Source organism: Haplochromis burtoni, unplaced genomic scaffold, assembly GCF_018398535.1.
Source record: "Haplochromis burtoni strain Fernald_Lab_line unplaced genomic scaffold, NCSU_Asbu1 Contig_261, whole genome shotgun sequence".
Lineage (NCBI taxonomy): Eukaryota > Metazoa > Chordata > Actinopteri > Cichliformes > Cichlidae > Haplochromis > Haplochromis burtoni.
This window is the reverse complement of record NW_024582622.1, coordinates 608,905-621,217: the sequence shown is the minus strand read 5'-3', so window position 1 is coordinate 621,217 and position 12,313 is coordinate 608,905. Positions and strand designations below refer to the sequence as shown.

At 42.1% G+C, this 12,313-nt stretch overlaps 1 protein-coding gene across 1 annotated transcript in view; it reads left to right on the top strand.

Annotated features, from left to right (window-relative positions):
* The first annotated feature begins 1,416 nt into the window (after nt 1–1,416).
* reck (reversion-inducing-cysteine-rich protein with kazal motifs) overlaps nt 1,417–12,313 on the top strand; it is an 87,313-nt gene continuing 76,416 nt past the window's right edge. Inside the window, exon 1 of the mRNA XM_042227444.1 lies at nt 1,417–1,624. Coding sequence (XP_042083378.1) covers nt 1,552–1,624 — 73 coding nt within the window. The 5' untranslated portion in view covers nt 1,417–1,551. The remainder of the gene's footprint in view (nt 1,625–12,313) is intronic.

Genomic DNA, 12,313 nt, shown 5'->3' with positions numbered 1-12,313 from the left:
CCGTCTGTCACCATGTATTTTTGAACTGTATTGACGTAGGTGTGATATTTTATCCTATAAAACCAGAACCCAGTGTATTCTTGTCAGAGCAAAACAATCCGTATGCTGACGGTTGGTTGTTCTCCTGTGATAATAAAACTCATCGTTTGATTGCACTTTTCCGGAGCCTCCGTCGTTTGTTGTCTGGTCTAAAGTTGATCGATCTCGCAGCATCAGTAAGGTGGTTCTGTTTAAAGTCGCAAACGTCAAACTATTTCAGATCCCTTAGGAGATATGCCATTAGGAAAAAAAAAGTTTCTTTCCTTCCTGAAGAATATCTTTTAATCCAGCATCAGTGGCCATTTGAATTTTTCTAGTGCCACCTCCCTGCTTCGCTCTCACCTGTTTGGCTATTTTTCCATCACAATGTATCCATCCTATCTCAACATTGCGTGTTGCTTTTTGCTTCTTTGTCTGTCTTATTCCTGCATCTGTATGTGAAGTGTTCTCCTTTGGACTTTCTTTTCTGGTTTTCATTTTCTCACGAAGTTTTTGCAGAAGTCCTAGTTTTCTTTTTGACAGTGGTTGCTTGCTTTTGCAGAAATTGAAGACGGCAATTCGGTCTCCGTACGAGATGTAATTTGCCAAAGTTGCATCGCCATCAATCTGCACAAAAGAAGAAAGAAAAGACAGTCATTTTCTTTAATGTCTACACTGCTAAGCAATGTTAAGGTTAAGCTTCTTAGGTCACCACTAATGCCAGTAGGAAAGTACTGACTGTAGTAGCAGAAAAGCTATTTTATGCGGAGAGAAATACTAATGGAAGAAGCGAGCTAAGGCATAGCCTTTCAGTAAATTTAGCAATATTGTAAGTATTATATATATATAATATGTGTGTGTGTGTGTGTGTGTGTGTGTGTGTGTGTGTGTGTGTGTGTGTGTGTAATTCCATAACATACACTAATGTCACACAAGAGCAACTGTTTATAAACAATCTGTTTATGTTTAGTTTATATTATATTATATTATATTATATTATATTATATTATATTACTCATATGGGTAGGCAGCCAGCGTCTGTAATACAAAAACTGCTCATCTGCCGGGACCACTCAGCTCGGAAACGCCGAAAACTCACTGAAATCCGACATTTTTCTTCAGTGAGTTCATTCTGAGATTAAAGTCTTTTATGTCAGATTTCTGCCTTTTTCTCTGACTCGTGTTTGATGACCTCAGTAGTTCTAAAGTCCAAAGCTGATTAGGAGTACTGACTGCTAACAGACTGTGCCTGGGAGGGACTAGTATAGACCTTTATGTGTTTTTCGCTGAGAAACATAATAACAGTGACAGTAAACATGAGGGTTAAACTGCAGCATACACTGAACAGACGTGGAACATCTACTTAACCGGACTCCGGCTTCAATCTGCGCATGCTCTCTGCGGTCGCCAAACCTGGGGTTGTGGACACAGGGAGGGATAGAGGGCAGCGAGAGAGCGAGCGGCGACCCAATGAGCAACATGTTGCATTTTCTATGTCTTCTTTTCCACGATGCACTTTAGGATTTCAATAAGATGCGTGTGTGTTTCCAGATAACCAGTTTCCTTCTCGCCGTAAACTTTTACAGCCGGCCAGTGCGAGCTCAGGGTGAGTGTGTGCGTTATATTCTTAAACTCGACTAACTCAGATGTTCGTCTGCTTTAATGTTGTGCTGAAAAATCACTGACTGTGTTTATTCAGTGACAACTGGCACAACTGAGATGTACTAAGACTCCACTTTCTTCATATTCTTACAGCCGGATACTTTAATGTGGGTAAATTTAGATACCACACAAAGTCGTCATTAGGTTTTATTCTGAAACTTTAAAGTGTTTGTGTAAACGTCCAAACGTATGATTACGGTTCACTGTTGATAAATAACAAAGGTTGTACTGGTTCACACTGCAAGCTACCGCCCACCGAGGAATGTGTAAGTGTGGAAATAACGGTTTAAACACTCTCACACACACACACACACACACACACACATTTGGAAAGCTGGAGCTCCACAGTGATTGGAGATTTTCCTACGCGACAGGATTTAGTGGTAAATGTTGGGCGTGCGGCTTTTCCGATCATCTGAATAACTTTAATATTAGTGAAAGCATTCGTTAGCTTTACCCTCCTGCGAAACGCGACGCATTGAGTTGACGTCCTGTTTTAAATACACAGAAGCCTTCGAGCTTTTAAGGACAAAGATCAAAGTTAATCTAAACTCCTCCCAAAATGTATCCTTCTGTCATTTATGGATGTATGCTTTCAAAAGAGCAGATTTGTTCCTTGTGCGACAAATTACAGGAAGGAAACGGGGCGGACATAGTGGGTCGGGTGGGCGAGTTAAAAGCGAATGTGACGAGCAGTTTAACGTGTATATACAGAGCTGCTAGGAAGAAGTCTGTCTGTGTTTTATTTATCAGCAAAATCACTGTTCAGCTCGGCTTCTATAAATGTTCCCCAACACATGTGTACTTTAAATAAACAAAATGAAAATGTAGTCCGAGTTAGGTCTCTGTCTGTGGTGAGAAGGGCACCACAGATGCTGTTTGAATAAAAGAAAGAGCCCATGTAAACATGAATGAAGAGCCAGTCATTAATGCTTTTCATCAACTCTGTGGAACTTAGTGAGTGTCTTATCTAAAGGGGCTCAACTAGCAGTGTGTGAACTGGCGAGCGCTTTGATGTTCAGTGCACATGGGTGCAGGATGTGGATTTGCTCTGGCTAAATATCTGTTTTTTCACCACTTGCACATCTGTCCTCAACATGAAAGAAACAAAAGACTTAGATCCTCATTCGGGGTGCATATTGTTGGGCAGGCTGGCGACAGGAATAAGGCTCTCGCCATGTGTTAAAGTGATGACCGGCCTTTAGTTGATACTGTTTTCTTCGCACTTTGTGTAGAAATTCCACACATTATTTTTGCTCTGCTGAGTTTTTTGCAAAATTTCTCTCGTCTGCTCGCTTGATGTGATTCAGTTGTGGAGGCTGGCCATGAGAGAACGCATCTGGAACCAATTTGACTCCACGGAGCCCGAGGGGGAGAGGAGGGATGTAAATGGCAGCCCTTTTCTTTCCATGTCCACTGTGAGCAGACATGGGCCTGAGTCTCCGAAGCTTAATTATAGTTTGGTGAACAGCAGATTAAAGTGGAGCACACAGAGTTGCATTTCTTGGCCGGGGTTTGGAATATTGCTGGATTGACTCAGAAATAGATGGTTTCATCCAAACAGAAAAACATTTTTTGCTTTTTGTCAGACTAAAAAATCAAAGTTTAAAAAAATGAGAAAGAAATCCAAAGAAATGATAAAAGTAAACAAGGTTTGATTTGAGTTTAACAGGGCAACGATCTGTTCTCAAAACATGTAGCAGGAATTATCATTTTATGTTGTATCGATCCTTTCCCTGCCGCTTATCCTTTTAAAGGATTGTGGGGGGTCTGGAGCCTTTCCCAGTCAGGTGAGAGGGTGGGTACACCCTGGACCCTGTCTGTGTGTGCTTGTTTGTCTGTGTCTATATGTCAGGTCGGGTCTTACACTCCACCTCTCTGGGTACATCTCAGGCCCTCCAAAGTATGGAGGCCTATCTCCCCTCACCACACTCCCTGCCGGTGACTGATGCCCTCAGGGGTCGGTGCGTTGGTGGTTCTTGGTGTCCGGGGCTGGGCGCTCAGGTGTGTACCAGCTCACTCCCGGTGACTACTTGGCGGGGCCTGGTGCCTGTTGCTCGGTCAGGCCTCCTCCGGGGTGCGGGGGGCCCTCGGGCCTCCGGCCTCTGGGCCTGCGGCTCGGTTCACTCTGGCACAGCTGGCTGCCGGCAGAGCCGGCGGGCACACCACTGCAGCCCCCTCTCGCTTCTGCTCCATGGCTACTGGGTGCCTCCTCATCTGGGGATCTCCTCAGCTCCTCCCAGGAGGGTGGCATGGATGCCCCTCCAGTGGTCCTCCTTGGGCTCTTGTACTCTGGGGCCTCTGGATGTCTGGGGCCTGGATCTCCTCCATGCCTGCGTCATGCCTGGGGGACGGGGCTATGGCTCTCTACACCCTCTAGCAGATCATTACATGTGGAAACCATTTGAATACAAGTGCGCTGATCCACACAGGTGTGCACACGGGTGTTCACTGTCCATAGACACAAACTACACCTCTATTGGTGCTATTTCCAAGCACATTGTGCGCTGTCGGTCCTGCTTGCTGCACAACAACATTCAATATTTAGTATTTACTGCTGTTTACACTTAGCTAGATTAACGTGATGGTGTTGTGTTTAGTATGTTGCTCTGATTTTTGCTTGTTTTCTCTTAAGTTTCCTTTCTCACTGTCCCTCTTCCCTTCTGTTTTTCTTTTCCTTCCTCTTTCTCTCTCCCTTTCCTATCCCTCAGTCATGTCTGTCCCGTCTGTAACAACTGAAAATAAAATAAACAATAACAACAAAGGTCGATCAAATGGACCAATATGGCAATGCCATGATGATCCATTTGGCAAAGTAAATCCATTGGGTCTCCTTGTTGGTCTTCAGACAACAATTCTGACGGCTAAAGAACCAAATGGGACAGGCTAAAAAGAAAAAGGTGACACTCTGCACTGGTTGCCAGTGTGTCACAGGGCTTTGGATTACTTCATATATTATCATGCTTTTTACAACTACATGAACATACTATTGCTGTGTGATTCATTACTGAAGGTTACTCTCCACACCAACACCAACTAGATTTAAATCTTCATATAAATGAGTAACAGTAGGTGGACATTAGGTAAGGCTGCACTTTTTGCAGCGATCTCGTATAGAAAACTATTCCATGCGTATCTAAAACAGGTCCGCGGCTCCGAAGCGTAGTAAAGGACCTCTGGCTAATACGCCGGGTTCGTGTCGGCTCGTAGCTGAAAACTAGCTTTACTTTGTTGTCTGGGTCACTTTGCTAGCAGAGACAGAGAGAGGCGTTGAAAGGCTGCTGCAACGGAGCTTATTGTTTCAGAGGAAACAGGAACACAGCGTACAGTCGAGTCTTAACAGCTTACTCACAGCTGGACCACACTGCCCATCAGGCTGCATTCTTTAGGGCGATGCCTGTAACTCTCTGCCTGTTGCCTTCCTATTAAAGAATTTTTTGAACAATAATTTTTAAAAATATTTCTTCACATCATTATGCGGCTGCAAGCAGAGGTGAGACAATGGCCGCGAGATTGAGACACGGGCATTTGAGCCTCTTAATGCGTGTTCTGTTCGGGTTTGTACTGGCATGGAATTACCAAAAACAGAGAGGGGACAGCCGAACATATGAAACAGGAAAAGACTGCCGTGTAAGCCCTTTATTTCAACAAAGTAACTGTACTCTGAATACCACCTTTTTAAACTGTAACAGAATACAGTTACTCGTATTTTGAATACATAACAGCGGTACATGTATTCCATTACTCCCCAACACTGCAGATAGTTACCCTAGTCTCACTAACTTCATGTCTTTGGGAGGAAGTAGTACACAAACACAGGGAGAACCTGGCCTGATGAGGGAATTGAACCCATAACCTTGACACTGTGAGGTAACAGTGCGAACCACCATGCCATCCGTTATAATTTCATGACAGCATACATTTTTTCTTAAAACCCTCACTTTGATAGTTCCAGCATTCCCAGTGTTTTGCTTGGACAGAGATGGCTGATCCCCGTACTTTGCTCCCCAGAGATTTAGTTGAAAACACATTGCTATCAAAGGCAGCAGCAGCATAGCTGTAGATTGTAAACACACATTTTCAGAAGAAGAGAATGAATCTCAGAGTAACACATTATGATATTCATATGTAGGGTGTCATTAAATACCATTTGGTTAGCAGGTGTATCGCAGATCTACTTCCTGTGCACCTACAACCAATTTCTAAACTCTTTAAAAGTTGTATTAATGACTTTCAAATCATTTTGTGTAGTGACTTTGCACCAGTGCAGGCAGGAGGATTTTGTGGTTGATTCACTTGCAGACAAAGAATCCAGCTTCAAGGTGCAGCTCCATTTGTGCATCTTTATGCTTCAGTAATCAGGCTAAACAGCAGTCAAGTCTAAAAACAAGCAAGCTACTCCAAGGCAACCTAAACAATTCAAAACAACTGACATGCACACAAAGTGAAGCGGCCAACCAAAAGTACACACTACACCCTATTTATGTTACCTTAACGTTTCCTCTTTATTAGCTGAAAGATATCCCACACGACATGCATGCCAGTTGTAACTCCAGGATGCAGTTATCCTTTTACATTAAGTCATGATTTCTGCCTCCAGCTGGAAACACACTTTAGTAAGGGGCCTTTCTTCGTCAGCAACTCTTCCCATTCCCGTCTTGTCAATGAAAAGAGTCATAAAGTTGTGCTTTATGTCAGACCACTTAGGTCTTTCCTACAATATTTGCTGAAGCAGGTATTCCTTGGAAAACCTCCATGAGAGATCAGCCATAGACTGGACCTATACTCAGCAGTGACGTGCAGATGTGATCCTTTTGAACTTCTCTTAGGAAGGAGGCAGGAAGGGAGATGTCTTTAATAAGAAGAGATGATTGGGAGCAACGTTCCCTCTAATGTTTCACGTGTCTGAGCGAACACACAAACTCCCTGAGCGTCCCTTGGACCACTGTGAGCGACAGCAGACGTGTGCACTGTGGTCACGCCAGCATCCAAGTTACATGTTTATTAAAATAATTAAATTACAGCATTTACATTTATGTTAGACTACTTTTAATTACCTGCTTTAGCCCACTTACAATGAAAATGAAAAACAATCTTGTTCATGACCTGTGCAGCATGTTAACACTATTGGAAGGAAAAATAACTTGAACTCCAATTTTGAAAACACACCTTTCTTTTAAAAAAAAAATAAAGCTCTGACTTGTATGATGAGTCTGTGGTCTGGGAGAGAGTCTGTAACTCTGTCTGCAAAATACAGTAAATAATGACCAACGTTGGGCAGTTAATTATATAGTTACTTCTTCAAAAAAGTAACTGAGTTATGCAAACAAAGTGTTTTGCAGCTGTTTACCTAAAAATGCAGCCAAGGTGTTTTTTAAATAAACATTTCAAACTATTTACAGAACAATCAGCTGTTCTGCATCAAATCTGATGCCACACAAATTATTTGTGCCACTCCAAAAAATAATTTCTGTCCACTATGAGATGAAGGAGAACAACAGCCTGATACCTGCAGGCCTGACAGCAGCAGATGTGTCACTGCTGTAACACCTGTAACACTCAGCAGGCGCCTCATTGTTCTGACACACAGAACAAAACTATTGACTACACTACACACTAACTACACACTAACTACACACTAACTACACACTAACTACACAAGATTAGCTTTGTCCGTCAGTTGTTCCGTCTGTCCTGCTCACGTCTCCAATGGTTGTACACGTTGTCATTAATGTGGCTTCACTCCACATCAGCCGCTTTGCTAAAACACCGGTGTCGGCACATAAGCTGCCTCCACCAGTGTGTGAATGTGAGAGTGAATGAATAGTGGTATTGTAAAGCGCTTTGGGTGCCTTGAAAAGCGCTATATAAATCCAATCCATTATTATTATTATTATTATTATGAGGACGCTGTCAGAGCCTGTCAGCGACGTTGACCAGCTGCGTATATACGAATGTGAATTGCATCAATGGCTGGACTGTGGGATAAGGTGGCATCGTTGTAATTGAGCAGCCAGTCACTGACTAACACTGCAAAAAATAATTGTTAACGTATTTATTTTAATTTCAAATCAGGTTAGATTTTCTGTGCGCAGGGACGTGCCAGCAGTGCGCAGCTTAGAGGGAACACTGATTGGGGGTTAATGCTTCTAAATCATTGGGGTCTTTACATGGCTTAGTGGTTGTTGTTGGCCCAGACAGGCATTAACCCTTCCACTGCTGCTCTGCTTTTTGCCACTTTCAGTTTGCTCCATGTCTCTTCTGACTGTTTCTCCTCATATTTAGAAGAGTTAAGTTCCAGATTTTATTCTTCCTGTCAAATCATCCTGGACTCTGTGGCTCCATTAAGAACTAGGCAGCCTAAAGCTGAGCCTAATGACAGAACCTTTGCTGTCAGAAGGCAACGTCACCGAGCAGAACATCAGAGGAAAAAAAGATGAACTGCAGGTGTCATTTCAAAGTTTAAACCACTGCTGGCGTCACAACCAAACATGTTGCAAACAGGATTTCTGCCGACAGTCATAACTGTCCTCGTGTGTTATTTAACACTTTTGTTCTTAATACTCCACATAATGTCTGTTTGTACGCCTCTCCAGTCATCTTCAGTGCTTTCTTATTGAAAATGTTTCCACCACCAGGGCTGGTATCACAGCTCCTGACCCATCTGTCTCTGTCCCTGGCACTGCTGCTTTCACTCAGTTTAAGCCTTTGATGCTCTCACTTTTAGAGGAAATGGTTCACCACATTAAGCCCTCAGGTTCGTCCTGTGATCCTGTCCCTAACGATTTTTTAAAGTAAATTTAGCTTAGTATAGGGCAGTCTGTTCTTACCATTATTAGCAGCAGTCTGTTCTCTGGTGAGGTTCCTGCAAAATGCAAATGTGCAGCAGAGCAGCCACTGCTTAAGAAGCCTGGCCTTGATCACGCTGTCCTGGCTAATTACAGACCTATTATAAGCTGCATTTCCTTCATAATGTTTTCTAAATATTTATTTGAAAAATATTTTCTAGATGAGCACCAAATCTGCATCAGTAAGGGTCTCTGACAACATCCTTCTCGCATGTGATTCTGGTAACCACGTTGTTCTGGTTCTGCTTGATTTAACCGCTGTCTTGATCACAGTAGACCATAACATTTTAAAATCTCGATTACATTACTCAGTGGGCACTTAAATGCTTTAGGTCTTTCTCTATTCTCTACCTTCTCTATTCTGAATCATCTGCTGCTTCTCTGGCATCTCAAAGGGCTCAATTTTAGGGCCACTGCTCTTTCTGTTATACCTGCTTTAAACTTTTTACATTTTAATGAAAATAAAATAGAGGTGGTGGTGTTTAGAGCCAGTGGTCCCTGTCAGTCCTCCTCTGTTGATTTGAGACCCCAAACCAACAGAAGTATATTCTAAACCTGTTATTACTGAGCTTGGTTATAAGTTGAAAAGTCAAATCAGAGCTGTGTTCAGTTTTTATCATTTAAAGCGATTGGCAAGGATGAAATCGCTTCTTTTTAGGCAACACTGGCAAACAGTGATGCATACTTTTATGGATTACAGTAATTCACTTTGTGTGACAGTCAATCAATCGTTATTCTTGCGTCTGCAGCTGGTTCAAAATGCAGCTGCATGACTTTAACAGGAAACAGGAACTCGTGAAAGAGAGCACATAAGCCCTGTTCACTGCACTGGCTGCCTGAGTTCATTTTAAAAGTCTTATATTTGTTTTAAAATGTTCTCATAGTCTTGCTGCAGCTTACCTCTCTGAGCATCTTCATCGCTACATGGATGTCAGATTCTAAGGTCAGCTGACCAGCTGCTCCTAGAAGTACCAAGATCCAGGAGAAAGCTCAGAGGGGGCGGGGCTTTCTCTACTGTTGCACGTTAGCCAGGCCACTTTTGAAAACGCATCTTAAAACCCATTTTTATTTGTTGGCTTTTGACCTTAGCAAGACTTCACTTTTCTTTTTATTTGACCCTTTTAATTGGTTTGTTTTATATCTTATGCATTTTTATTTTGTAGTTCCAATGTACAGCACGTTGTGTCAGTTGAGTTCATTTTAAAGCACTTTATATGGTATGGTGTTGTATGGTATGGCATTATTGGATGTGTTAACATCTGTTAACTATAGCTTCCACTTAACAGAGAGCATTTTGCAGTTCCTCTTCATTAAGACTCTAAGCTTTAACAATCGAATTAAGGAGTTTTTGTCTATTTCCAACTACATCGTTTTTACAGCTCTCATATTCACAGTCCTATTCAACACTTTTATTTTAGCTGTAGAAGCAGCAATAGCTGTCTCGATCTCAAGCTGTTCCCTTCTTGCCTTTAACTTACATTTTTCAGTGCCTAAGGCTTTTCTTTGTGTCAAGGATGCTGCATATGCAAGCAGAACAGCACACTCTGCTTCCTCTTTCTGCTGTACAAACAATATGGATGAAATTTGATGAGCAGCTACTAGCTGAGCTTCTTGCAAAACTGAGACCTGATTTCTTTTCAGCTGGTGTAGCTGTCAGTGACACGCTGTCATCTGGGCTCAAATCTTCTTGATGCTGATGTCTTGTTGTGATGATCCGGTTTTCAGCTTCAGTTATAAAGCCACTGAACTGCTCCTTTTTTGGATTGAACCAGAGCATCTGGTCCACATTCCTTTCATCTTCTGGCAACAGTGACAGTACATCATCATTTGCCTGTAAGAATTCTTCATGCAGCTTTGAAAAGTTGCTTAAACGTTCATCAACAATGTCAAGGCTTTCATTCTCTTTCATCAGTCCGCTAATTTTATTCATTTTTGAAGTTAATTGTGACAGCTTGGACCTTCTTGCGTTTATGTGCCTGCCGAGCTGTTCTTCCAAGACCCTTTCGGTGTACTTCTGTGCCCTCTTTGGCCTAGTCCCACTACTGCAGCTGCTGGGTCAACTCTGGAGTCTTTGCTCTTGCCATGCTCTGTCATCCTTTTACACAACTTCTTAATTCAACAGGTGTTCATGAAAAAAATGGTCTATGACACAAAGCTGAGGCTTTCGTAGTTAGTGTCATCTTCTTAAGACCAAAAACACTGTCACTGACTTATTTGTGAGAAGTTGAGAATCGCAATTGTTCAGTTTTAACACGACTTGTAGCTTAGCAGCATATCATAGTCCAAAACTTTATCCATGAAAGTTTATTTCTTCTTTTCTTAGATTCTTCATGCATACAGCTCTGTGCACTTAACTGACTTGCTGTATCAAACTTTGCACGATCTCATAGCGATGCAGTCGTCTTGCTCGGGAGCATGATGGTTTTACTTAATGTAATGGCTATCTTTGTTTCTTCTTGGAGTTCTCTAATTTTCTTATATCTAAAATAAGAGTCTGGATGGACAAGAGGCTGTTTTACGCGTCGGTTTGTGCAACGACGGTAAAACCATCGTGTCGCTCCGCCATTCGCTTGCTTTATTTTTTACAAACCTTTCACAACAAAAGCACCATATCCTTTTCAGGTCTTTCAAAATAAAACATGTAATAACTATAAATGGCGCTAACAATCACAAACACAAAGAACTTGTGCAGCCTGATATCAGCCCTAATATATGAGTGTGTTTGCCCAAAGACTGAAACAGCATCAACATGACAGCTGTAAGAAATCTTCTCTCAGCCTTGTTTGGCAGAAGATCCCTGCAACAAAGATTGTAGCTGAAAGATGAGGTGTGTAAAGTTTGCTCTGTGGGAGGGTCGAGGCTGTTTTTAGACCTTTGATAGTTTCCAATCCAGTTCTGACAGACAGGAATAAAAACCTTTGATAGTTTCCAATCCAGTTCTGACAGACAGGAATAAAAACAACATCAAGATCAGATCATGGAGCTGTTTGCTGCCTTGTTTCTATCTTCACATTACAAGACTTTACTACAATAAAGATGCTGACATGTATCTGTAGCAACAACATCATTGAATCTAGAACAACTGGAGCCAAACCAGTGGCTCTGCTGGGATCACTGGTGAGCCAACACTTCCTTGTTGATGCAGATTTCAGGGCTTCCTTTTGCTCCTCCGTTATAACTGTTCTCTCTTCTCAACACATGATGACACAAAGGAATCAGCAGTGACAAAGATGATGCTGAAGAGAAGCACACACTTCACACATATAACAGACCAGTGCAGTTACACACACCTCTGCTCGACATCAGGCCTCAAACAAAGACACAAAACACTAACTTGACTCTAAACAGAAGAAACGAGCAGCTCTCAAAATACAAAAGACACCAAAAACACTAATGCAGCCCTCCTCCGAGAAGAAACTGAGCAGCGTGTTTTTCTCGTTCCTGATGCTTATATTTTATAATTATTAGACAACAACTGGATCGTCTCTTCTTTTGTGCAATATAACCATATATTCACACATATACTTTATGTCTGGAAATCCATCGCACATCGAATGAACGTTGATAATCATCTATCTATAATAAATTGTACTGATGGCTGGTGGTGCATTGGATATCCATATATACGCAGCAGCAATACAAGGATGAACCAACGAGGAACTTCTAATTGGTTGATCCTTTATATTAGTATCACATCTCGTATCCCCGAGTCTTAATATAAGTATACCCTGCTACGATTCTAGCTCCGCTGGCACCACAACACTAGGTGATCTCCTCTTCATAAC